Source organism: Oncorhynchus nerka, linkage group LG5, assembly GCF_034236695.1.
Source record: "Oncorhynchus nerka isolate Pitt River linkage group LG5, Oner_Uvic_2.0, whole genome shotgun sequence".
Lineage (NCBI taxonomy): Eukaryota > Metazoa > Chordata > Actinopteri > Salmoniformes > Salmonidae > Oncorhynchus > Oncorhynchus nerka.
This window is the reverse complement of record NC_088400.1, coordinates 2,354,908-2,379,853: the sequence shown is the minus strand read 5'-3', so window position 1 is coordinate 2,379,853 and position 24,946 is coordinate 2,354,908. Positions and strand designations below refer to the sequence as shown.

At 42.2% G+C, this 24,946-nt stretch overlaps 2 protein-coding genes across 2 annotated transcripts in view; one reads left to right on the top strand and one right to left on the bottom strand.

Annotated features, from left to right (window-relative positions):
• Positions 1-3,038: 3,038 nt before the first annotated feature.
• On the bottom strand, positions 3,039-5,570 carry LOC115124453 (trypsin inhibitor ClTI-1-like). The gene is made up of 4 exons (XM_029653887.2): positions 5,464-5,570; positions 5,176-5,216; positions 3,529-3,638; positions 3,039-3,439 (listed from the first exon to the last, which is right to left on the bottom strand). Exons 1-4 carry the CDS (start codon positions 5,507-5,509, stop codon positions 3,394-3,396), a joined length of 243 nt encoding a protein of 80 aa, XP_029509747.1. The 5' UTR covers positions 5,510-5,570; the 3' UTR covers positions 3,039-3,393.
• Positions 5,571-11,111: 5,541 nt separating this feature from the next.
• The window catches only part of LOC115127259 (uncharacterized), a 49,224-nt gene continuing 35,389 nt past the window's right edge, over positions 11,112-24,946 (top strand). The window contains exons 1-2 of the mRNA XM_065019014.1: positions 11,112-13,413; positions 21,840-21,972. Coding sequence (XP_064875086.1) covers positions 13,279-13,413; positions 21,840-21,972 — 268 coding nt within the window. The 5' untranslated portion in view covers positions 11,112-13,278. The remainder of the gene's footprint in view (positions 13,414-21,839; positions 21,973-24,946) is intronic.

Sequence of the window (24,946 nt, the reverse complement as noted above, 5' to 3'; positions counted from 1 at the left end):
ATACCAGATGATGGCCAACCTCTGGATGGTATACCAGGTGATGACCAACCTCTGGATGGTATACCAGGTGATGACCAACCTCTGGATGGTATACCAGGTGATGACCAACCTCTGGATGGTATACCAGGTGATGACCAACCTCTGGATGGTATACCAGGTGATGACCAACCTCTGGATGGTATACCAGATGATGACCAACCTCTGGATGGTATACCAGGTGACGACCAACCTCTGGATGGTATACCAGGTGATGACCAACCTCTGGATGGTATACCAGGTGCTGACCAACCTCTGGATGGTATACCAGGTGATGACCAACCTCTGGATGGTATACCAGGTGATGACCAACCTCTGGATGGTATACCAGATGATGACCAACCTCTGGATGGTATATCAGATGACGACCAACCTCTGGATGGTATACCAGGTGATGACCAACCTCTGGATGGTATACCAGGTGATGACCAACCTCTGGATGGTATACCAGGTGATGACCAACCTCTGGATGGTATACCAGGTGATGACCAACCTCTGGATGGTATACCAGGTGATGACCAACCTCTGGATGGTATACCAGATGACGACCAACCTCTGGATGGTATACCAGGTGACGACCAACCTCTGGATGGTATACCAGATGACGACCAACCTCTGGATGGTATACCAGATGACGACCAACCTCTGGATGGTATACCAGATGACGACCAACCTCTGGATGGTATACCGGATCACGATTTGGACAGTTCAGATGAAGAATGGAGCACAAATGGTACGTATACAAAATAAACTAAATTAGTTACTTCCTTTGGTGAATATATTCCACCGTCTGTGTCAATCTTTATTATTATTTCATTCTAAGGACGATATGAGTTTATTTGTGCTTTTAACTGTGTTTTTTTTTCCAGAGGAAAGGAATTTGAACAGGTTGGAAGAGCCAGTACATAGTGGGGGTGTAATGTGAACAGGTTGGAAGAGCCAGTACACAGTGAGGGTGTAATGTGAACAGGTTGGAAGAGCCAGTACACAGTGAGGGTGTAATGTGAACAGGTTGGAAGAGCCAGTACACAGTGAGGGTGTAATGTGAACAGGTTGGAAGAGCCAGTACACAGTGAGGGTGTAATGTGAACAGGTTGGAAGAGCCAGTACACAGTGAGGGTGTAATGTGAACAGGTTGGAAGAGCCAGTACACAGTGAGGGTGTAATGTGAACAGGTTGGAAGAGCCAGTACACAGTGGGGGTGTAATGTGAACAGGATGTAAAGACTCCTCAGTTCACAAAATGGCCCCCTGTAGCCTTTACAGTTGGCTTGGCCCACAGCATCAGGAAACTAGATGTAAGAACTCGGTTCACAAAATGGCCCCCTGTAGACTTTACAGTTGGCTTGGCCCGCAGCATCAGGAAACTAGATGTAAGGACTCAGTTCACAAAATGGCCCCCTGTAGACTTTACAGTTGGCTTGGCCCGCAGCATCAGGAAACTAGATGTAAGGACTCAGTTCACAAAATGGCCCCCGCAGACTTTGAACTATTCTACACGCAATTGCTTCACTGGCACCACACAAACCACCACTTTCACGATGAATGGTCACCGATGCCAAAAACCTCAACATGATCAGAACTTGGAGAGAGATAGTTGGACGGAGAGCAAAGTCTAGCCTCAAGCAAAGATATCTCCAATACATTTCTTTGTACATATGAAAGTGGTCTCAAAGTAAATTAAGAGATGACTCCTACCCACAAGTACTGGTCTAGCCTCTGTAGTGCATGTTAGTCTTCATTTAGACATTCCACATAGGCCAGGCTCCCTCACATACAGCACGAAGCAGAAGTTAAACCTGCCTCTTTCAAAGGATTAATGTAAGCTTTAATTCAGTCCTAGAGTAGCTCTAATCCTGCCTCTTTCAAAGGATTAATGTAAGCTTTAATTTAGTCCTAGAGTAGCTCTAAACCTGCCTCTTTCAAAGGATTAATGTAAGCTTTAATTCAGTCCTAGAGTAGCTCTAAACCTGCCTCTTTCAAAGGATTAATGTAAGCTTTAATTCAGTCCTAGAGTAGCTCTAATCCTGCCTCTTTCAAAGGATTAATGTAAGCTTTAATTTAGTCCTAGAGTAGCTCTAAACCTGCCTCTTTCAAAGGATTAATGTAAACTTTAATTCAGTCCTAGAGTAGCTCTAAACCTGCCTCTTTCAAAGGATTAATGTAAACTTTAATTCAGTCCTAGAGTAGCTCTAAACCTGCCTCTTTCAAAGGATTAATGTAAACTTTAATTCAGTCCTAGAGTAGCTCTAAACCTGCCTCTTGCAAACAACTTTGTTTAATACAGAACAAGCCAAATCTACAACTAAAATATATCTGTGCAAGTCACTTCGAGTTAACATAGCTCAAAACAGGCATTTTAGTCTGGTACTAGGTTTAAGCATTGTCTGTGAAAACAGCCCTAAGACTATCAGTGAAGAATGGCTAATATTGAACTTGCTATTAAAAAGTGAGGTCAATGCAAAGTCAAGAGAGAAGAATGTTTCAAAACACACACACGTGCACTTAGAAAGGTAGGCAGGCCTAAACCAAACCATTCAGGCAAATTTAAAACCAGGTCAAACCCTTGGAGGTCACACAAGGGGAGTTCAGAGAAAGTATTGTGAGGACCACATTTTCATAGGGCTCTATTCAATCCCCATCCCAGAAGTTCGGCTTTACAGTGTGATTGCCATTTAACAAGGCAACGGTCCTGCGGTGGTGGAGGTGTCGGATCAATTACCTTCATGGGATCTGTAACACTTCAGCTTTACAGATTGAAGAGAACCCATATTCTATGGTGGACAGGAATCAAGATGTGATTGAGGGCGTTTTCACTAACAAAGGAACATCCCCCTAACTTATTGCAGGTGTTTAGTGAGCATGGTGGATTTATTCCCACTGTACCTTTGTAGGAATCATAATGACTAAACAAAAACAACCAGACTACATGGACCCAGCTGAACCAGTTTCTCCACATTTCAGCCAGTCATCCAGACCCTTCCAGTTGACAAGGAAACAATATACTTGGCTAAAATAGTTTTAATTACAGATTAAAAAGGTAGGCAAGTAACATACACATGAAGACTATACCATTTAAAATACCATTTTACCAACAAGTACACTACACAAGTCTTAAAAGACTAGGTAGTGAAGGGTTAAGTCCTCTACGACAGACAGGAAGCCCATACGGTTTGGAAAAGAAAGCAGGTGGTGAGGAACTGGTTCAAACGATATTGAGTCACTTGACAGGTTGTTTACTGACCCCTTAGTATTTAGAACGCAAAAATAAAAATGTCATTGTTTTTGACAAGGCAACAGGAAATGGTTCAAAGTAATGTTGAAGGCCTGGTGTGTCACTGAGACGGCCATGTTTGGTTCAGCACTCCCCTTTACTCCTGATGTGAATGTTACTCTTCTGCTCCCTGGGAACACACACACACACACACAAATTAAAAAACATGCAAAGCAAGAGAAAAACAAAGTCAGTTGAAAGCTTTAGTTGGATACTTACATGTTTTCAAAGCACAGCATGCATTCATTAGAGTAGTTGGTGCCGTCGCTTCCACACACTGGCTCGTAGTTGCGGGGGCACATGGGCAAGTTGTACTGGGAACAGTCAGCCTGTTGGACAAAGACCATGAGGTGTTGGTAATATAGTGTACTGGGAACAGTCAGCCTGTTGGACAAAGACCATGAGGTGTTGGTAATATAGTGTACTGGGAACAGTCAGCCTGTTGGACAAAGACCATGAGGTGTTGGTAATATAGTGTACTGGGAACAGTCAGCCTGTTGGACAAAGACCATGGGGTGTTGGTAATATAGTTGTACTGGGAACAGTCAGCCTGTAGGACAAAGACCATGAGGTGTTGGTAATATAGTGTACTGGGAACAGTCAGCCTGTTGGACAAAGACCATGAGGTGTTGGTAATATAGTGTACTGGGAACAGTCAGCCTGTAGGACAAAGACCATGAGGTGTTGGTAATATAGTTGTACTGGGAACAGTCAGCCTGTAGGACAAAGACCATGAGGTGTTGGTAATATAGTTGTACTGGGAACAGTCAGCCTGTTGGACAAAGACCATGAGGTGTTGGTAATATAGTTGTACTGGGAACAGTCAGCCTGTAGGACAAAGACCATGAGGTGTTGGTAATATAACTGGGAACATAGCCTTGGACAAAGACCATGAGGTGTTGGTAATATAGTTGTACTGGGAACAGTCAGCCTGTAGGACAAAGACCATGAGGTGTTGGTAATATAGTTGTACTGGGAACAGTCAGCCTGTTGGACAAAGACCATGAGGTGTTGGTAATATAGTTGTACTGGGAACAGTCAGCCTGTTGGACAAAGACCACACTATGTAATAAAGGACTTTGGTCTCAATAAATAAGAGCGAGGTATTGGTGATAGTGTTCTGGTATGACACCATTATGAAGAGAACAGATGACAGGGAACAAACCTTACGTTTCCACATCCACAGTGCACCCGGGGAAAATTCATTAGTTGGATTCTATTACAAAACGTTTCACAATGGAAAATTATTTTAAAACTAGAAATCAAACAGACCAACAAAACAAAGATGTACAATATAAATTCTCATTTGTTGAAAAACATTGAGTACACTGTTCGTTGCCAAATGTTCTGCAATGGAATCGGACTCTTAAGCTTCCCTTCCCCCGGATCTGGGAGATCTGCTGCAGCCCTCATCCTCCACCCGTTCTGCCATCGCATTGTGTTAGATGTCCCCAAAGCAAACATCCCTGGGGCGCTCCTCTTTTCAGTTCGCTGCAGCTAGAGACTGGAACGAGCTGCAACAAACACTCAACCATGGACAGTTGTGACTGCTTTGTATGGTGTACTGTTGTCACTAGTTCTTGACCTTTGTGCTGTTGACTTTGCCCAATAATGTCTGTGCTGCTACCATGTTGTGTTGTAATGTTGTCTTAAGTCTTTGTGGTTTTGTGATGTAAGTTGTCCTATATTTATATTTTATTATTTATTTGTTTAATGTCAGAGTGGCATAGACGAAGATACATTTTATTGTACACCTGTATTCTACTGTAACATAACTACTGTTAATTAATCGAGCACATAGGACAAGTGTTTAATGAATGCGCAGTCTTTCACTCCCCCATAAAACAAAGAGTTCCGGCTGCTTACCTCGGTGGTGCCGTCAGGGAGACTCGCTCCCCGTGCCAAAACTACAAATACAGAAAGATGTCAAGTCTTACACTCATTATGATTTTAACGGCAGATTTCCAATCTAACCGACAGACGGTGCCTGTTTATCTAGTCATACATTTGCGCGTTACCCAACAAAGGCAGTCCGCCGGTAGTATCGACGGTTTGTCTAAAGAAGTCTGCTCTTAGAAGTTAATGTACAGTTATTTAATATAACTATTCGACTGCCTCTTGAAACGAATTAGGTAAAAGTTAAACAACACTCACCGGCAACACAGACAAGGGCGAGAATCAGCCGTGTAAAGTTCAACATTTTCCCGTTGTGAAGGTGGGTAGACAAGTGACGCTGTCCCGCACCGGAGCGGTAGTTATCCGGTGTAGGTCTCCACCCCCTAAGGTTCGTCACTTGTTACCACAATCACAAAGTCATAAACCTAGCCCATCTAACCTTACCTTACCTGAATTTTTACGAAATAGTAACAGTTTTTTAATGATACGTTTTAACAATGCACTGCAATGTAAAAATATCCGCCAAAAGATGTCACGCGTTTTCCAAAACACCATGCAGTGTACTCCTTACAGAGTGAAACTTTACTGCATCGTTACAGGATCTGTCCAGTACTGAAATTGATTCCTGTCTAAACGGCTCACTGTACCTTAATTCAATCATTTATGGCTGTTTAAATGGTATTTTTATTTTTTTTACACAAAACTGTTTTCCAATCAAGAGAATACATGTTCGGCAGTCTATAATGTATTGAAGTGTCTGTATTGTGTTGGCCATGTGTTCTGTATTCTAAGTGTTTGTATTGTGTTGGCCATGTGTTCTGTATTCTAAGTGTTTGTATTGTGTTGGCCATGTGTTCTGTATTCTAAGTGTTTGTATTGTGTTGGCCATGTGTTCTGTATTCTAAGTGTTTGTATTGTGTTGGCCATGTGTTCTGTATTCTAAGTGTTTGTATTGTGTTGGCCATGTGTTCTGTATTCCAAGTGTTTGTATTGTGTTGGCCTGTATTCTAAGTGTTTGTATTGTGTTGGCCTGTATTCTAAGTGTTTGTATTGTGTTGGCCATGTGTTCTGTATTCTAAGTGTTTGTATTATGTTGTCCTGTATTCTAAGTGTTTGTATTGTGTTGGCCATGTGTTCTGTATTCTAAGTGTTTGTATTGTGTTGGCCATGTGTTCTGTATTCTAAGTGTTTGTATTATGTTGGCCATGTGTTTGTATTGTGTTGGCCATGTGTTCTGTATTCCAAGTGTTTGTATTGTGTTGGCCTGTATTCTAAGTGTTTGTATTGTGTTGGCCATGTGTTCTGTATTCTAAGTGTTTGTATTATGTTGGCCTGTATTCTAAGTGTTTGTATTGTGTTGGCCATGTGTTCTGTATTCTAAGTGTTTGTATTGTGTTGGCCATGTGTTCTGTATTCTAAGCGTTTGTATTGTGTTGGCCGTGTGTTCTGTATTCTAAGTGTTTGTATTATGTTGGCCTGTATTCTAAGTGTTTGTATTGTGTTGGCCATGTGTTCTGTATTCTAAGTGTTTGTATTGTGTTGGCCATGTGTTCTGTATTCTAAGTGTTTGTATTGTGTTGGCCATGTGTTCTGTATTCTAAGTGTTTGTATTGTGTTGGCCTGTATTCTAAGTGTTTGTATTGTGTTGGCCTGTATTCTAAGTGTTTGTATTGTGTTGGCCATGTGTTCTGTATTCTAAGTGTTTGTATTGTGTTGGCCATGTGTTCTGTATTCTATTTGTTTGTATTGTGTTGGCCATGTGTTCTGTATTCTAAGTGTTTGTATTGTGTTGGCCATGTGTTCTGTATTCTAAGTGTTTGTATTGTGTTGGCCATGTGTTCTGTATTCTATTTGTTTGTTTGTTGTTTGTATTGTTGGCCATGTGTTCTGTATTCTATTGTGTTGGCCATGTGTTCTGTATTCTAAGTGTTTGTATTGTGTTGGCCATGTGTTCTGTATTCTAAGTGTTTGTATTGTGTTGGCCATGTGTTCTGTATTCTAAGTGTTTGTATTGTGTTGGCCATGTGTTCTGTATTCTAAGTGTTTGTATTGTGTTGGCCTGTATTCTAAGTGTTTGTATTGTGTTGGCCATGTGTTCTGTATTCTAAGTGTTTGTATTGTGTTGGCCATGTGTTCTGTATTCTAAGTGTTTGTATTGTGTTGGCCATGTGTTCTGTATTCTAAGTGTTTGTATTGTGTTGGCCATGTGTTCTGTATTCTAAGTGTTTGTATTGTGTTGTAATGAAATGCTTACTAATAACCTCTTTCAGAGATATCACACCACACACACTTTTTATTTATTTACGTGTATATTTTATTTAACCTTTATTTAACGAGGTAAGTCAGTTAAGAACAAGTTCTTATTTACACTGGCGGCCTACTAAAAGGGAAAGGGCCTCCTGCGGGGATGGGGGCTGTGGTTTTTCACCTTGTTGGCTTGGAGATTTGAACTAGCAACATTTCGGTTACTGGTCCAACACTCTACCCGCTAGGCTACTTGCCATGTGTGTTGCTGCCATGCTATGTTGTTGTCTTAGGCCTCTCTTTGTGTAGTGTTGTGTTGTCTCTCTTGTCGTGATGTGTGTTGCTGCCATGCTATGTTGTTGTCTTAGGCCTCTCTTTGTGTAGTGTTGTGTTGTCTCTCTTGTCGTGATGTGTGTTGCTGCCATGCTATGTTGTTGTCTTAGGCCTCTCTTTGTGTAGTGTTGTGTTGTCTCTCTTGTCGTGATGTGTGTTGCTGCCATGCTATGTTGTTGTCTTAGGCCTCTCTTTGTGTAGTGTTGTGTTGTCTCTCTTGTCGTGATGTGTGTTGCTGCCATGCTATGTTGTTGTCTTAGGCCTCTCTTTGTGTAGTGTTGTCTCTCTTGTGATGTGTTGCTGCCATGCTATGTTGTTGTCTTAGGCCTCTCTTTGTGTAGTGTTGTGTTGTCTCTCTTGTCGTGATGTGTGTTGCTGCCATGCTATGTTGTTGTCTTAGGCCTCTCTTTGTGTAGTGTTGTCTCTTGTGTGATGTGTGTTGCTGCCATGCTATGTTGTTGTCTTAGGCCTCTCTTTGTGTAGTGTTGTCTCTCTTGTGTGATGTGTGTTGCTGCCATGCTATGTTGTTGTCTTAGGCCTCTCTTTGTGTAGTGTTGTCTCTCTTGTCGTGATGTGTGTTGCTGCCATGCTATGTTGTTGTCTTAGGCCTCTCTTTGTGTAGTGTTGTCTCTCTTGTCGTGATGTGTGTTGCTGCCATGCTATGTTGTTGTCTTAGGCCTCTCTTTGTGTAGTGTTGTCTCTCTTGTCGTGATGTGTGTTGCTGCCATGCTATGTTGTTGTCTTAGGCCTCTCTTTGTGTAGTGTAGTGTTGTCTCTCTTGTCGTGATGTGTGTTGCTGCCATGCTATGTTGTTGTCTTAGGTCTCTCTTTGTGTAGTGTTGTCTCTCTCGTCGTGATGTGTGTTGCTGCCATGCTATGTTGTTGTCTTAGGCCTCTCTTTGTGTAGTGTTGTGTTGTCTCTCTTGTCGTGATGTGTGTTGCTGCCATGCTATGTTGTTGTCTTAGGCCTCTCTTTGTGTAGTGTTGTGTTGTTGTCTTAGGCCTCTCTTTGTGTAGTGTTGTGTTGTCTCTCTTGTCGTGATGTGTGTTGCTGCCATGCTATGTTGTTGTCTTAGGCCTCTCTTTGTGTAGTGTTGTGTTGTTGTCTTAGGCCTCTCTTTGTGTAGTGTTGTGTTGTTGTCTTAGGCCTCTCTTTGTGTAGTGTTGTGTTGTCTCTCTTGTCGTGATGTGTGTTGCTGCCATGCTATGTTGTTGTCTTAGGCCTCTCTTTGTGTAGTGTTGTGTTGTCTCTCTTGTCGTGATGTGTGTTGCTGCCATGCTATGTTGTTGTCTTAGGCCTCTCTTTGTGTAGTGTTGTGTTGTTGTCTTAGGCCTCTCTTTGTGTTGTGTTGTGTTGTTGTCTTAGGCCTCTCTTTGTGTAGTGTTGTGTTGTCTCTCTTGTCGTGATGTGTGTTGCTGCCATGCTATGTTGTTGTCTTAGGCCTCTCTTTGTGTAGTGTTGTCTCTCTTGTCGTGATGTGTGTTGCTGCCATGCTATGTTGTTGTCTTAGGCCTCTCTTTGTGTAGTGTTGTGTTGTTGTCTTAGGTCTCTCTTTGTGTAGTGTTGTGTTGTTGTCTTAGGCCTCTCTTTGTGTAGTGTTGTCTCTCTTGTCGTGATGTGTGTTGCTGCCATGCTATGTTGTTGTCTTAGGCCTCTCTTTGTGTAGTGTTGTGTTGTTGTCTTAGGCCTCTCTTTGTGTAGTGTTGTGTTGTTGTCTTAGGCCTCTCTTTGTGTAGTGTTGTGTTGTTGTCTTAGGTCTCTCTTTATGTAGGGTTGTGTTGTTGTCTTAGGTCTCTCTTTATGTAGGGTTGTGTTGTTGTCTTAGGCCTCTCTTTGTGTAGTGTTGTGTTGTTGTCTTAGGCCTCTCTTTGTGTAGTGTTGTGTTGTCTCTCTTGTCGTGATGTGTGTTGCTGCCATGCTATGTTGTTGTCTTAGGCCTCTCTTTGTGTAGTGTTGTGTTGTTGTCTTAGGTCTCTCTTTGTGTAGTGTTGTGTTGTTGTCTTAGGTCTCTCTTTGTGTAGTGTTGTGTTGTTGTCTTAGGTCTCTCTTTGTGTAGTGTTGTCTCTCTTGTCGTGATGTGTGTTGCTGCCATGCTATGTTGTTGTCTTAGGCCTCTCTTTGTGTAGTGTTGTGTTGTTGTCTTAGGCCTCTCTTTGTGTAGTGTTGTGTTGTTGTCTTAGGCCTCTCTTTGTGTAGTGTTGTGTTGTTGTCTTAGGCCTCTCTTTGTGTAGTGTTGTGTTGTTGTCTTAGGCCTCTCTTTGTGTAGTGTTGTGTTGTTGTCTTAGGCCTCTCTTTGTGTAGTGTTGTGTTGTCTCTCTTGTCGTGATGTGTGTTGCTGCCATGCTATGTTGTTGTCTTAGGCCTCTCTTTGTGTAGTGTAGTGTTGTCTCTCTTGTCGTGATGTGTGTTGCTGCCATGCTATGTTGTTGTCTTAGGCCTCTCTTTGTGTAGTGTTGTGTTGTTGTCTTAGGCCTCTCTTTGTGTTGTGTTGTGTTGTTGTCTTAGGCCTCTCTTTGTGTAGTGTTGTGTTGTTCTCTTTCGTGATGTGTGTTGCTGCCATGCTATGTTGTTGTCTTAGGCCTCTCTTTGTGTAGTGTTGTCTCTCTTGTCGTGATGTGTGTTGCTGCCATGCTATGTTGTTGTCTTAGGCCTCTCTTTGTGTAGTGTTGTGTTGTCTCTCTTGTCGTGATGTGTGTTGCTGCCATGCTATGTTGTTGTCTTAGGCCTCTCTTTGTGTAGTGTTGTGTTGTTGTCTTAGGTCTCTCTTTGTGTAGTGTTGTGTTGTTGTCTTAGGCCTCTCTTTGTGTAGTGTTGTCTCTCTTGTTGATGTGTGTTGCTGCCATGCTATGTTGTTGTCTTAGGCCTCTCTTTGTGTAGTGTTGTGTTGTTGTCTTAGGCCTCTCTTTGTGTAGTGTTGTGTTGTTGTCTTAGGCCTCTCTTTGTGTAGTGTTGTGTTGTTGTCTTAGGTCTCTCTTTATGTAGGGTTGTGTTGTTGTCTTAGGTCTCTCTTTATGTAGGGTTGTGTTGTTGTCTTAGGCCTCTCTTTGTGTAGTGTTGTGTTGTTGTCTTAGGCCTCTCTTTGTGTAGTGTTGTGTTGTCTCTCTTGTCGTGATGTGTGTTGCTGCCATGCTATGTTGTTGTCTTAGGCCTCTCTTTGTGTAGTGTTGTGTTGTTGTCTTAGGTCTCTCTTTGTGTAGTGTTGTGTTGTTGTCTTAGGTCTCTCTTTGTGTAGTGTTGTGTTGTTGTCTTAGGTCTCTCTTTGTGTAGTGTTGTCTCTCTTGTCGTGATGTGTGTTGCTGCCATGCTATGTTGTTGTCTTAGGCCTCTCTTTGTGTAGTGTTGTGTTGTTGTCTTAGGCCTCTCTTTGTGTAGTGTTGTGTTGTTGTCTTAGGCCTCTCTTTGTGTTGTGTTGTGTTGTTGTCTTAGGCCTCTCTTTGTGTAGTGTTGTGTTGTCTCTCTTGTCGTGATGTTTTGTCCTATATTTTTTATTTGATGTATTTTTATTTCCCCCGTCACCGCAGAAGGCCTTTTGCCTTTTGGTAGGCCCTCATTGCAAATATGAATTTGTTCTTTAACTGACTTGCCTCGTTAAATAAAGTTTAAATAAAGGTTAAATAAAGGTTAAATAAAATATACAATTGAATAACAAAAAAGTGTGCTCGGTATGATATCTCTGAAAGAGCTTTATAAGTAAGCATTTCACTTCAAGGTCTACCTACACCTGTTGTATCAACGCATGTGATAAATACAAAGTTTATTGATCGCGTGCACAAATTTGCAAATGGTATCGTAGGTACAGCGAAATTATGTTTCTAACTCCAACAATAGCTCCACATCATCCAAAAAGTAAAAAAAAAATGAAGAAATACCAGAACGAGCAATGTAAGAGTCCGTAATGTCAAGAGTCCAGAATCATTTTTGCAAAATTGTTTTACCTTATTTACATAAGTATTCAGACCCCTTGCTATGAGACTCGAAATTAAGCTCAGGTGCATCCTGTTTCCATTGATTATCCTTGAGATGTTTCTACAACTTGATTGAAGTCCACCTGTGGTAAATTCAATTGATTGGACATGATTTGGAAAGGCACACACCTGTCTATATAAGGTCCCACAGTTGACAGTGCATGTCAGAGCAAAAACCAAACCATGAGGTCGAAGGAATTGTCCGTAGAGCTCCCAGACATGATTGTGTCGAGGCACAGATCTGGGGAAGGGTACCAAAACATTTCTGCATCATTGAAGGTCACACATTAGCCTCCATCATTCTAAAATGGAAGAAGTTTGGAATCGCCAAGACTCCACCCGGCCAAACTGTGCGATCAGGGAAGAAGGGCCATTGTCAGGAAGGTAAACAAGAACCCGATGGTCACACTGACAGAGCTCCAGAGTTCTTCTGTAGAGATGGGAGAACCTTCCAGAAGGACAACCATCTCTGCAGCACTACACAAATCAGGCCTTTATGGTAGAGTGACCAGACGGAAGCCACTCCTCAATAAAAGGCACATGACAGCCTGCTTGGAGTTTGCCAAAAGGCACCTAAAGACTCGCAGACCATGAGAAACAAGATTCTCTAGTCTGATGAAACCAAGATTGAACTCTTTGGCCTGAATGCCAAGCCTCACGTCTGGAGGACACCTGGCACCATACCTACGGTAAAGCATGGTGGTGGCAGCATCATGCTCCCAGGGACTAGAAGACTAGTCAGGATCGAGGGGAAGGATGATCGGAGCAAAGTAGAGATCTTTGATGCAAACCTGCACCAGATTGCTCAGGACCTAAAACTGGGGCGCAGGAGTGGCTTCGGGACAAGTCTCTGAATGTCCTTGAGTGTCCCAGCCAGAGCCCGGACTTGAACCCGATCTAACATCTCTGGAGAGACCTGAAAATAGCTCTGCAGAGGACGCTCCCCATCCAACCTGACAGAGCTTGAGAGGATCTGCAGAGAAGAATGGGAGAAACTCCCCAAATACAGGTGTGCCAAGCTTGTAGCGTCATACCCAAGAAGACCAGAGGCTGTAATTGCTGCCAACGGTGCTTCAACAAAGTACTGAGTAAAGGGTCTGAATACTGATGGAAATGTTTTATTTTTAATAGAGGTCACACCAGATACTGACCGGTTTTCTGATCCATGCCCCTACATTTTTTATTTTATTTGTGACCAACACATGCATATCTGTATTCCCAGTAATGTGAAATCCATAGATTAGAGCCTCATTTATTTATTTCAACTGACTGATTCCCTTATATGAACTGTAACTTATTAAAACCTTTGAAATTGTTGCATGATGCTTATATTTTTTGTTTTCGACAGTGTGCTCTCTGAATTGACCTATGACCCAGAGCACACTCTGATCCACTGGAGGCAATTTACGAACGCACCCATAATTTCGGCCACGCCGCCATTATACCTCAAAGAAGAATAAAATGAAGTGACACGCTGTCAGATTACATTCTCAAATAAAACGTTTTGGTCCAGCCTCATCAGTCACTATAATGCCGCTGCAGCAGAGTCCTGTGTGGCTTCCCACCGACCTCAATGTCACCAAAAGATGTATAATGTACAAACTGCTCGTCTTGGAGGACGCCAGGAATACACTGGACAAACAACTACGACATTTAACCGAAAAGGTAATTAGCTAACTACAGCTAGTTCAATAGCTCCATCTGTAGACAGCAAAGCATGATTGAACTAGCTGGCTATGCTAACACTAGCTGGAAACGTGTGAATGCAGAGTTGTGACCCAGCTACCTAGTCAACTTGATTGAGCTAAATATACTGGTAAATGTCCCATTTGGTCTGTGATTTTAAACGTTCAATCATGACTTACTCATTGAATGATAACTAGGTTGTAAGGTAATGAATGTGGTAGTTGGTTAGTTAGTGAACTTTTAGGCAGTTTTGGGGAGTAGTGAACTACTCCGGGTGTGCCTAACTCGTCACAGTCGTGATTGGAAACCCGGTAGTGCGCTTTACTGCTCAAGAACATATCAGAGCGCATCATTATGTTCCTTCACTTATTCCCATACAATGTTCAAAAATAAACGACCCCGACAGATGAAAATGCACGATTCAGTCCTATTTAATTCTCAACTAAATAGTCTGAATAGCCCAATGTGTGGTTGGTTACTACTGTCATCATTTATTCCAGACACTGATTTAGGTGAAGGTAGATTTTTAGGTGAAGGTAGATTTTTAGGTGAAGGTAGATTTTTAGGTGAAGGTTGATTTTTAGGTGAAGGTAGATTTTTGTTGATTTTTAGGTGAAGGTTGATTTTTAGGTGAAGGTAGATTTTTAGGTGAAGGTTGATTTTTAGGTGAAGGTAGATTTTTGTTGATTTTTAGGTGAAGGTTGATTTTTAGGTGAAGGTTGATTTTTAGGTGAAGGTTGATTTTTAGGTGAAGGTTGATTTTAGGTGAAGGTTGATTTTTAAGTGAAGGTTGATTTTAGGTGACGGTTGGCTAATTCGCTTGCCCCCAAACGGTTCATTTTAGAGAGGAGTTAAACTTCTCTCCCGACACTTACGACACAACATTTGAACAATCTACATTTGTAATTTTATTTTCTAATGATCTGTTGCTCAGTAAACATGCATTTTCAAAGTGATATAATAATGGCTAGTATGGGCTTGGATACAGACAGTCATCATCAGCAATGAAATAATTATACTGACAAACAAAGTACTTTATTTAACTAGGCGAGTCAGTTAAGAACAAATAATTATTTACAATGATGGGCGACCCTGGACGACCCTGGGACCCTGGGCCAGTTGTGCACTGGCCGACGTGACTCCCGATTACGGCCGGTTGTGATACAGCCCGGGATCGAACCTGGGTCTGTAGTGACAGCTCTAGCACTGTGATGGATTGCCTTAGACCGCTGCGCCACTCAGGATCCCAAAGTTGGCCTACTAAACAACGCCAAGTAGACAGACAAAAACAACCACGTGGCCCCATAAAAGTCTACAGGAAATAACTAGATTGACCAACTGACTAGCTACAGATTCTGATTCATACAGGATGACTTGTACCCTGAGACAACACAAGTCACACGAGTTAGGAGTTAGGCACGCCGTGGCTCTGTTTGTCTGGTGATGAGAGCGGCTTGTTCTAGTCCAGTCGTTGCAGCAGGCTCAATCGATACCCCGCTCGTTTCTTTACAGACAGAATAACTAGCCAATATTTGTTTTGAGCACGTTGTGCCTCATACTGTTTGACTGGTGAATGAGAGAGGCTTCCTCTACCCTCAACCATCTATTACTGATGTCCTTCCTCTACCCTCAACCATCTATTACTGATGTCCTTCCTCTACCCTCAACCATCTATTACTGATGTCCTTCCTCTACCCTCAACCATCTATTACTGATGTCCTTCCTCCACCCTCACCCATCTATTACTGATGTCCTTCCTCTACCCTCCCCCATCTATTACTGATGTCCTTCCTCTACCCTCAACCATCTATTACTGATGTCCTTCCTCTACCCTCAACCATCTATTACTGATGTCCTTCCCTCACCCTCACCCATCTATTACTGATGTCCTTCCCTCACCCTCACCCATCTATTACTGATGTCCTTCCTCTACCCTCCCCCATCTATTACTGATGTCCTTCCCTCACCCTCACCCATCTATTACTGATGTCCTTCCTCTACCCTCAACCATCTATTACTGATGTCCTTCCTCTACCCTCAACCATCTATTACTGATGTCCTTCCTCTACCCTCAACCATCTATTACTGATGTCCTTCCTCCACCCTCACCCATCTATTACTGATGTCCTTCCTCTACCCTCCCCATCTATTACTGATGTCCTTCCTCCACCCTCACCCATCTATTACTGATGTCCTTCCTCTACCCTCCCCCATCTATTACTGATGTCCTTCCTCTACCCTCCCCCATCTATTACTGATGTCCTTCCTCTACCCTCAACCATCTATTACTGATGTCCTTCCTCTACCCTCAACCATCTATTACTGATGTCCTTCCTCTACCCTCTCCCATCTATTACTGATGTCCTTCCTCTACCCTCAACCATCTATTACTGATGTCCTTCCTCTACCCTCAACCCTCTATTACTGATGTCCTTCCTCTACCCTCAACCTCTCCCATCTATTACTGATGTCCTTCCTCTACCCTCAACCATCTATTACTGATGTCCTTCCTCTACCCTCAACCATCTATTACTGATGTCCTTCCTCTACCCTCAACCATCTATTACTGATGTCCTTCCTCTACCCTCAACCATCTATTACTGATGTCCTTCCTCTACCCTCAACCATCTATTACTGATGTCCTTCCTCTACCCTCAACCATCTATTACTGATGTCCTTCCTCTACCCTCAACCATCTGTTACTGATGTCCTTCCTCTACCCTCAACCATCTATTACTGATGTCCTTCCTCTACCCTCAACCATCTATTACTGATGTCCTTCCTCTACCCTCAACCATCTATTACTGATGTCCTTCCTCTACCCTCAACCATCTATTACTGATGTCCTTCCTCTACCCTCAACCATCTATTACTGATGTCCTTCCTCTACCCTCAACCATCTATTACTGATGTCCTTCCTCTACCCTCAACCATCTATTACTGATGTCCTTCCTCCACCCTCAACCTCTCCCATCTATTACTGATGTCCTTCCTCTACCCTCCCCCATCTATTACTGATGTCCTTCCTCTACCCTCCCCCATCTATTACTGATGTCCTTCCTCTACCCTCCCCCATCTATTACTGATGTCCTTCCTCTACCCTCAACCATCTATTACTGATGTCCTTCCTCTACCCTCAACCATCTATTCCTGATGTCCTTCCTCTACCCTCTCCCATCTATTACTGATGTCCTTCCTCTACCCTCTCCCATCTATTACTGATGTCCTTCCTCTACCCTCAACCATCTATTACTGATGTCCTTCCTCTACCCTCAACCCTCTATTACTGATGTCCTTCCTCTACCCTCAACCTCTCCCATCTATTACTGATGTCCTTCCTCTACCCTCAACCATCTATTACTGATGTCCTTCCTCTACCCTCAACCATCTATTACTGATGTCCTTCCTCTACCCTCAACCATCTATTACTGATGTCCTTCCTCTACCCTCCCCATCTATTACTGATGTCCTTCCTCTACCCTTTCATTTGCCATCTTTACTGATGTTCTTCCTCCAGTCCTCAACCTCTCCCATCTATTACTGATGTCCTTCCTCTACCCTCCCCATCGTGTTGTTATTACTGATGTCCTTCCTCAACCCTCCCCCATCTATTACTGATGTCCTTCCTCTCCCTCAACCATCTATTCTGATGTCCTTCCTCTACCCTCAACCATCATACTGATGTCCTTCCTCTACCCTCTCCCATCTATTACTGATGTCCTTCCTCTACCCTCTCCCACTGATGTCCTTCCTCTACCCTCCCCCATCTATTACTGATGTCCTTTCTATTTGCCATATCTTTCAAACTGTGTTCTTTCACAAAAGTCCTGAACCTATATATGTTTTACGGACACAGTATGTTGTACATTAGTTATCGTGTTGTTATTAGTTATTATTCCCAACCCTCCCATCTATCTCTGAACACCATCCAGTCCTTCAGCTCCATTCAGCCCCTCCCATCTATCTCTCAACACCATCCAGTCCCTTCAGCTCCATTCAACCCCTCCCATCTATCTCTCAACACCATCCAGTCCCTTCAGCTCCATTCAACCCCTCCCATCTTTCTCTCAACACCATCCAGTCCCTTCAGCTCCATTCAACCCTTCCCATCTATCTCTTAACACCATCCAGTCCCACCCTTCAGCTCCATTCAACCCCTCCCATCTTTCTCTCAACACCATCCAGTCCCTTCAGCTCCATTCAACCCCTCCCATCTTTCTCTCAACACCATCCAGTCCCTTCAGCTCCATTCAACCCCTCCCATCTTTCTCTCAACACCATCCAGTCCCTTCAGCTCCATTCAACCCCTCCCATCTATCTCTGAACACCATCCAGTCCCCCTTCAGCTCCATTCAACCCCTCCCATCTATCTCTCAACACCATCCAGTCCCTTCCTTCAGCTCCATTCAACCCCTCCCATCTATCTCTTAACACCATCCATATTGGATTTCTGTTTGATATATTTTTCAACTGTGCTGTGATTAAAAAAAAGTTCTTAACCTTTTCTATTCTCATAGTTTCTACCGATTTTGTACATTTAAAATACATATGTCATCCACGACAGAGAACGGTGGATTGTCAAGGGCAATGAATTCCATTATCTTGACTTTAATGGATTTCGCCTTTTGAGTTGTCTCACTGAAATTCTGTTACTCTTTCAAACGACTGCTCGAGATGTTGATGGCTCGATCCACACATCAGACATTGTGGGCTAGTTCAGGAATGCTGTGTTGAACATTTTTCGCGGCATCATCACGTCATCTAGCTATGTTAATATAGGCATGCACTAGAGGTCGACCGATTAATCGGAATGGCCGATTTCAAATTTTCATAACAACCGAAAATCTATATTTTTGGACACCGATTTAGGCGTTTTTTAAAATTTGTAATTTAAAAAAAACAAAAAACATTTGAAACATTTTATTTAATTTGAATTTTTTACACCTTTTATTTTACGAGGCAAGTCAGTTAAGAACACATTCTTATTTTCAATGACGGCCTGGGAACGGTGGGTTAACTGCCTTGTTCAGGGGCAGAACGACAGATTTTTACCTTGTCAGCTCTGCAATTCAAACTGGCAACCTTACGGTTAACTAGTCCAACGCTCTAACCACCTGCCTCTCATTGCACTCCACGAGGAAGCCTGCCTGTTACGCGAATGCAGTAAGAAGCCAAGGTAAGTTGCTAGCTAGCATTAAACTTATCTTATAAAAAAACAATCTGTCAATCAATCATAATCACTAGTTAACTATGATATTGATTTGATATTACTAGTTTATCTAGCGTGTCCTGCGTTGCATATAATCGATGCGGTGCGCATTCGTGAAAAAGGACTGTCGTTGCTCCAATGTGTACCTAACTATAAACATCAATGCCTTTTTAAAATCAATACACAAGTATATATTTTTAAACCTGCATATTTAGTTAATATTGCATGCTAACATAAAATTATTTTAACTCAGGTAATTGTGTCGCTTCTCTTGCAACAGAGTCAGGGTATATGCAGCAGTTTGGGCCGCCTGGCTCGTTGCGAACTGTGTGAAGACTATTTCTTCCTGACAAAGACAGACAACGTCGTCAAACGGGGGATGATTTAACAAAAGCGCATTTGCGAAATAAGCATAATCATTGCACGACTGTACCTAACCATAAACACCAATACACAGAGGTATATATTTTTTAACCTGCATATCTAGCTAAAATAAATCCAGGTTAGCAGGCAATATTAACCAGGTGAAATTGTGTCACTTCTCTTGTGTTCATTGCACGCAGAGTCAGGATATATGCAACAGTTTGGGCCGCCTGGCTCGTTGCGAACTAATTTGCCAGAATTTTACATAATTATGACATAAAATTGAAGGTTGTGCAAGGTAGCAGGAATATTTAGACTTATGGATGCCACCCATTAGATAAAATATGGAACGGTTCCGTATTTCACTGAAAGAATAAACGTTTTGCTTTCGAAATGATAGTTTCTGGATTCGACCATATTAATGACCAAAGGCTTGTATTTCGAGGGTGGCTGTTGTCGATGTGTTCCTGGTTCGAGCCCAGGTAGGGGCGAGGAGAGGGACGGAAGCTATACTGTTACTCTGGCAATATTAAAGTGCCTATAAGAACATCCAATAGTCAGTCCAAGGTATATGAAATACAAATGGTATAGAGAGAAATGGTCCTATAATTCCTATAACTACAACCTAAAACTTCTTACCTGGGAATATTGAAGACTCATGTTAAAAGGAACCACCAGCTTTCATATGTTCTCATGTTCTGAGCAAGGAACTTAAACATTAGCTTTCTTACATGGCACATATTGCACTTTTACTTTCTTCTCCAACACTTTGTTTTTGCATTATTTAAACCAAATTGAACATGTTTCATTATTTATTTCAGGCTAAATTGATTTTATTGATGTATTATTTTAACTTACAACAATACTGAACAAACACTTATTTTAATTGTCATTTTTACAAATAAAAATAAATCGCAGATTTTAATCGGTATCAGCTTTTTTGGGTCCTCCAATAATCTGTATCGGCGTTGAAAAATCATAATCGGTCGACCTCTAGTATGCACGTCAACTTCGACATCGGTTTTGCACATCAGCGTTAAACTAGACATCATGCCGATGTTGGCATTAATAGCTAATATTGTCCGATTCCGATATGGCCACCGATTTTTATCATTAAATATGTCCGTAAACACACCAGCCAGCGGGTCTGCGAAGGCTCTGAGGACGCGGCTAGGGATGCCGTCTGGGCCTGCAGCCCTGCGAAGGTTAAAACGTTTAAATGTTTTACTCACGTTGACTGCGGTGAAGGAGAGCCCGCAGGTTTTGGTAGCGGGCCATGTAGGTGGCACTGTATTGTCCTCAAAGCGAGCAAAGAAGTTGTTTAGTTTGTCTGGGAGCAAGCCATCGTGGTCCAAATACTAATTGAGTGTATGTAAACTTCTGAACCACTGGGAATGTGATGAAAGAAATAAAAGCTGAAATAAATCATTCTCTCTGCTATTATTCTGACATTTCACATTCTTAAAATAAAGTGGTGATCCTAACTGACCTAAGACAGGGAATTTTTACTAGGATTAAATGTCAGGAATTGTGAAACTGAGTTTAAATGTATTTAGCTAAGGTGTATGTAAACTTCCGACTTCAACTGTACTTACAAAAGACGACATTGAATGTTTCAAAGTGGCATATTTACAGTTTTGACTTAAATCGGCTTGACAATCTTTGGCAAGACATGAAAATGGCTGATCATTGATCAACAACCAACTTGACGGAGCTTGAATAATATAACAAATAATAATGTGCAAATATTTTACAATCCAGGTGTGCAAAACTCATAGACTTACCCGATGTTGTAACTTTAATGTGTTACAGAGTTAATGTTTAAGTTAACTCATTGAGCTGTATCTAAAGACATTTCTTTACAGTTATTTACATATGTAATTGTATTGGTTAGTATTGAATTACGCTTTTGACTGCAAGTTCCAGAATGCCTTGCGACAGGAATGAGAGAACGCGCCAATTATGTGCAGGTGATTAGGGATTAAGCTGACTTTCCGCTAGCATCTTACCTGCATTGCTCTGTAGAATCTAAAGTTGTTAAATGTAACGTGAATAAGTATTCTTACTAAAATAAACTTTCATATCAAACCGACGTCCCGAGTCACTACTTTGAAGTTAGTTAATCTAAAACCCAGAAAGACTCACGGCTGTAATCGCTCTTAGAGACTTACCCAGAAAGACTAACGGCTGTAATCGCTCTTAGAGACTTACCCAGAAAGACTCACGGCTGTAATCGCTCTTAGAGACTTACCCAGAAAGTAATCGCTCTTAGAGACTTACCCAGAAAGACTAACGGCTGTAATCGCTCTTAGAGACTTACCCAGAAAGACACGGCTGTAATCGCTCTTAGAGACTTACCCAGAAAGACTAACGGCTGTAATCGCTCTTAGAGACTTACCCAGAAAGACACGGGTGTGAATGCTTACGTAAATGAGATTTCTGTAAAATGTTCTAAAAACATGTTTTCATTATGGTGTGTAGATGGGTGAGACCTGTTTTTGAATTCAGGGCTGTAACACAACAGAATGTGGAATAAGTCAAGGGGTCTGAATACTTCCTGAAGGCACTGTAGGTATTCACTGTATCACATTTTGTCACAAAGTTGTTTGGATGTAGTGATCTACTTTTTTCCCCAAAGTAACTAGTTACGTAAACTATATTTCTCTTAAGGTAGATTTAGTGTAGCTTAGCTTCTTCCATTGTTTAGTTATGTCTAGCTTGGTAAACTATATTTTCAGACGTATTTACCTAACTCTGTCTTTGTTGGGTAACTATATAAACTATATTTTCTAATAAAAGTTCCCAATACTGACACGTTTCTGAATTCCTACAGGCCAACGTGGAAGTCCGAAGCTTCCTGAGCGCGCCTCATCCTATCAATATGCTGGACAACCTCGTCAGGTCTTTGGATGCTAAATGTTATGCCATTGAGAAACTTTCAACTGCACTCAAAAACCTGACGACCGGTAAGTTCCGTTGAGTGATTGTTATGACGACCGGTAAGTTCCGTTGAGTGATTGTTATGACGACCGGTAAGTTCCGTTGAGTGATTGTTATGACGACCGGTAAGTTCCGTTGAGTGATTGTTATGACGACCGGTAAGTTCCGTTGAGTGATTGTTGTGACGACCGGTAAGTTCCGTTGAGTGATTGTTATGACGACCGGTAAGTTCCGTTGAGTGATTGTTGTACACAATAAGGTTTACGGTAGTACCGGCTAAGTACACAATAAGGTTTACGGTAGTACCGGCTTAGTACACAATAAGGTTTGCGGTAGTACCGGCTAAGTACACAATAAGGTTTACGGTAGTACCGGCTTAGTACACAATAAGGTTTGCGGTAGTACCGGCTAAGTACACAATAAGGTTTGAACAGTAGCCAACTAAATTAGCTAAGTAGCACAATAAGGTTTGAGCACAGAGTACCATTTACTAAGTACACAATAAGGTTCGGAGCAGACTGGGGGAGGGGCCGACTGGGGGAGGGGCCGACTGGGGGAGGGGCAGACGGGCCATAAACACAAGGAAATGAAAATGACAGTAGTAGCTGTACAGATAACTGATCCAAAGGGCTGATCCAGTACTGACACACTAGTACATGTGAGCACATGAGCACAGAAAATGTACATTTACTGTACGAGAGACGTTATGCAACAGTCTGTCTGGAGTCGCTAGGGCAACAGGCGACTAAGTACACAATAAGGTTTGTAGTAGCTGTAGTACCGCTTTGCTCAAAAGTGACACAATAAGGATTTGCACCTTTATTCATTTAGCCACTTGCTTAGATAGCAAGTTAAACTAGGGGTTGTGATAACAGACTATTTTGCTGTTTTCATTTTGTGCTTCAGTTGCACTTCTAAATAAGGTTTACTGCATGCTCTGACTGGCATAAGTACAGACAGACTGAAGGTTTTCCATCAAAAATGAACAGAATGCCAACTAAATTAGCACAAGTAATAGAGCATTTCCATGGAGGCTGCTAGCTACACATGCTAATGAGCACAGACGAAAATGTACATTTACTGTACGAGAGACGTTATGCAACAGTCTGTCTGGAGACAGACTGAGGGCAACAGGCATCATTCTCAGCAGCAGACTGATGGGGAGGGGCCATCATTCTGGGGAGGGGCCATCACAGGGGATGTGGAGGCAGATCGGGCCATAAACACAAGGAAATGAAAATGACAGTAGTAGCTGTACAGATAACTGATCCAAAGGGCTTTGACTTCTCAAACACGGCAGAAAGCTGACACACTATGATGTCTATCAGCAGACAGCCTGATGTGGAGCTCCTGTTCTCCATCATTCTACCAGCACCTTTGGAGCTACTGTTCTCCATTTAGCCACTTCTTAGATAGCAAGTTAAACTAGGACAGTTGTGATAACAGACTATTTTGCATAATTTTCATTTTGTGCTTCAGTTGCACATTCTAAACAGACTGATGTGGAAATTCTATCGAACAGCATGCTCTGACTGGCATTCTCCATCATTCATCAGACAGACTGATGATGTGGAGCTACTGTTCTCCATCATTCTATCAGCAGACAGACTGATGTGGAGCTACTGTTCTCCATCATTCTATCAGCAGACAGCACTCTGACTGATGTGGAGCTACTGTTCTCCATCATTCTATCAGCAGACAGACTGATGTGGAGCTGCTGTTCTCCATCATTTTATCAGCAGACAGCACTCTGATGTGGAGCTACTGTTCTCCATCATTCTACCAGCAGACAGACTGATGTGGAGCTACTGTTCTCCATCATTCTATCAGCAGACAGCACTCTGATGTGGAGCTACTGTTCTCCATCATTCTATCAGCAGACAGCACTCTGACTGATGTGGAGCTACTGACAGCACTCTGACTGATGTGGAGCTACTGTCTCTCCATCATTCTATCAGCAGACAGACTGATGTGGAGCTACTGTTCTCCATCATTCTATCAGCAGACAGCACTCTGATGTGGAGCTGCTGTTCTCCATCATTCTATCAGCAGACAGCACTCTGATGTGGAGCTACTGTTCTCCATCATTCTATCAGCAGACAGACTGATGTGGAGCTACTGTTCTCCATCATTCTATCAGCAGACAGCACTCTGATGTGGAGCTACTGTTCTCCATCATTCTATCAGCAGACAGACTGATGTGGAGCTGCTGTTCTCCATCATTCTATCAGCAGACAGCACTCTGATGTGGAGCTACTGTTCTCCATCATTCTATCAGCAGACAGCACTCTGACTGATGTGGAGCTTCTCAGGTAGTTTTCTCAGCGTTGCTAGCCTACTTTTCACCGGTAAAATGCAAGTCTAACTTTAAGCAAAACACTAGGAAATGTAGCTGGCTACATTCTTTCTATGATAGGCCTAAACATTTGAAAAATTATGGCCAAGCGTCTTTTTGCCCCAAAAAAAGGACCTTGCTTTTTCATTCTCCTGCTTTCTCCCGTTTTACGAACGAACACGTGACTGTCTCAACTGAGCTGGGGAACTAACTTCATAATGTGACAGGTGAGATACGATTGGATTCTGCTTTACGTCCTAATGCACAAGTTGACTGCAAGTATTTACAAAAAAAAATAAAATAGCTACAGATATTTAAAATGCATTTAAAAAAGTTAAAAAAAAAATAGTTTTGATGGTATTGAAAAACCATCCTGTGGCTATTTGCAAATACACCGGTAGACAGTATACTGCCCAAGAGTAATTGCACACTAGAATCTTCTCTTATCTCCACAAGTGTGAGGTGATCTAAGGTCACCAACCTTTTCTGAGTCCAGATCACTTTGAGTCCCAAAGAAAGCAGAGATCCACCAATCGGATGTGTCTAAAAAAAAAAAAAAAAAAAAACAGGTCTTAAAAAGTGTGAGCTGTTGCAACGTCAACCATTTTAAAAACAGATCTAGAGCACTAAGGTTTGTGCAGTAGACCAAATACATTATGACTGCA

What these genes read in the sequence shown, in the direction of transcription:
- LOC115124453 (XM_029653887.2), bottom strand. Translation starts at nt 5,509, where the DNA reads ATGTTGAACTTTACACGGCTGATTCTCGCCCTTGTCTGTGTTGCCG. An exon ending in CGCCCTTGTCTGTGTTGCCG is followed by an intron (nt 5,217 to 5,463) that starts GTGAGTGTTGTT and finishes CTGTATTTGTAG; the next exon opens with TTTTGGCACGGGGAGCGAGT. An exon ending in TCCCTGACGGCACCACCGAG is followed by an intron (nt 3,639 to 5,175) that starts GTAAGCAGCCGG and finishes TTTGTCCAACAG; the next exon opens with GCTGACTGTTCCCAGTACAA.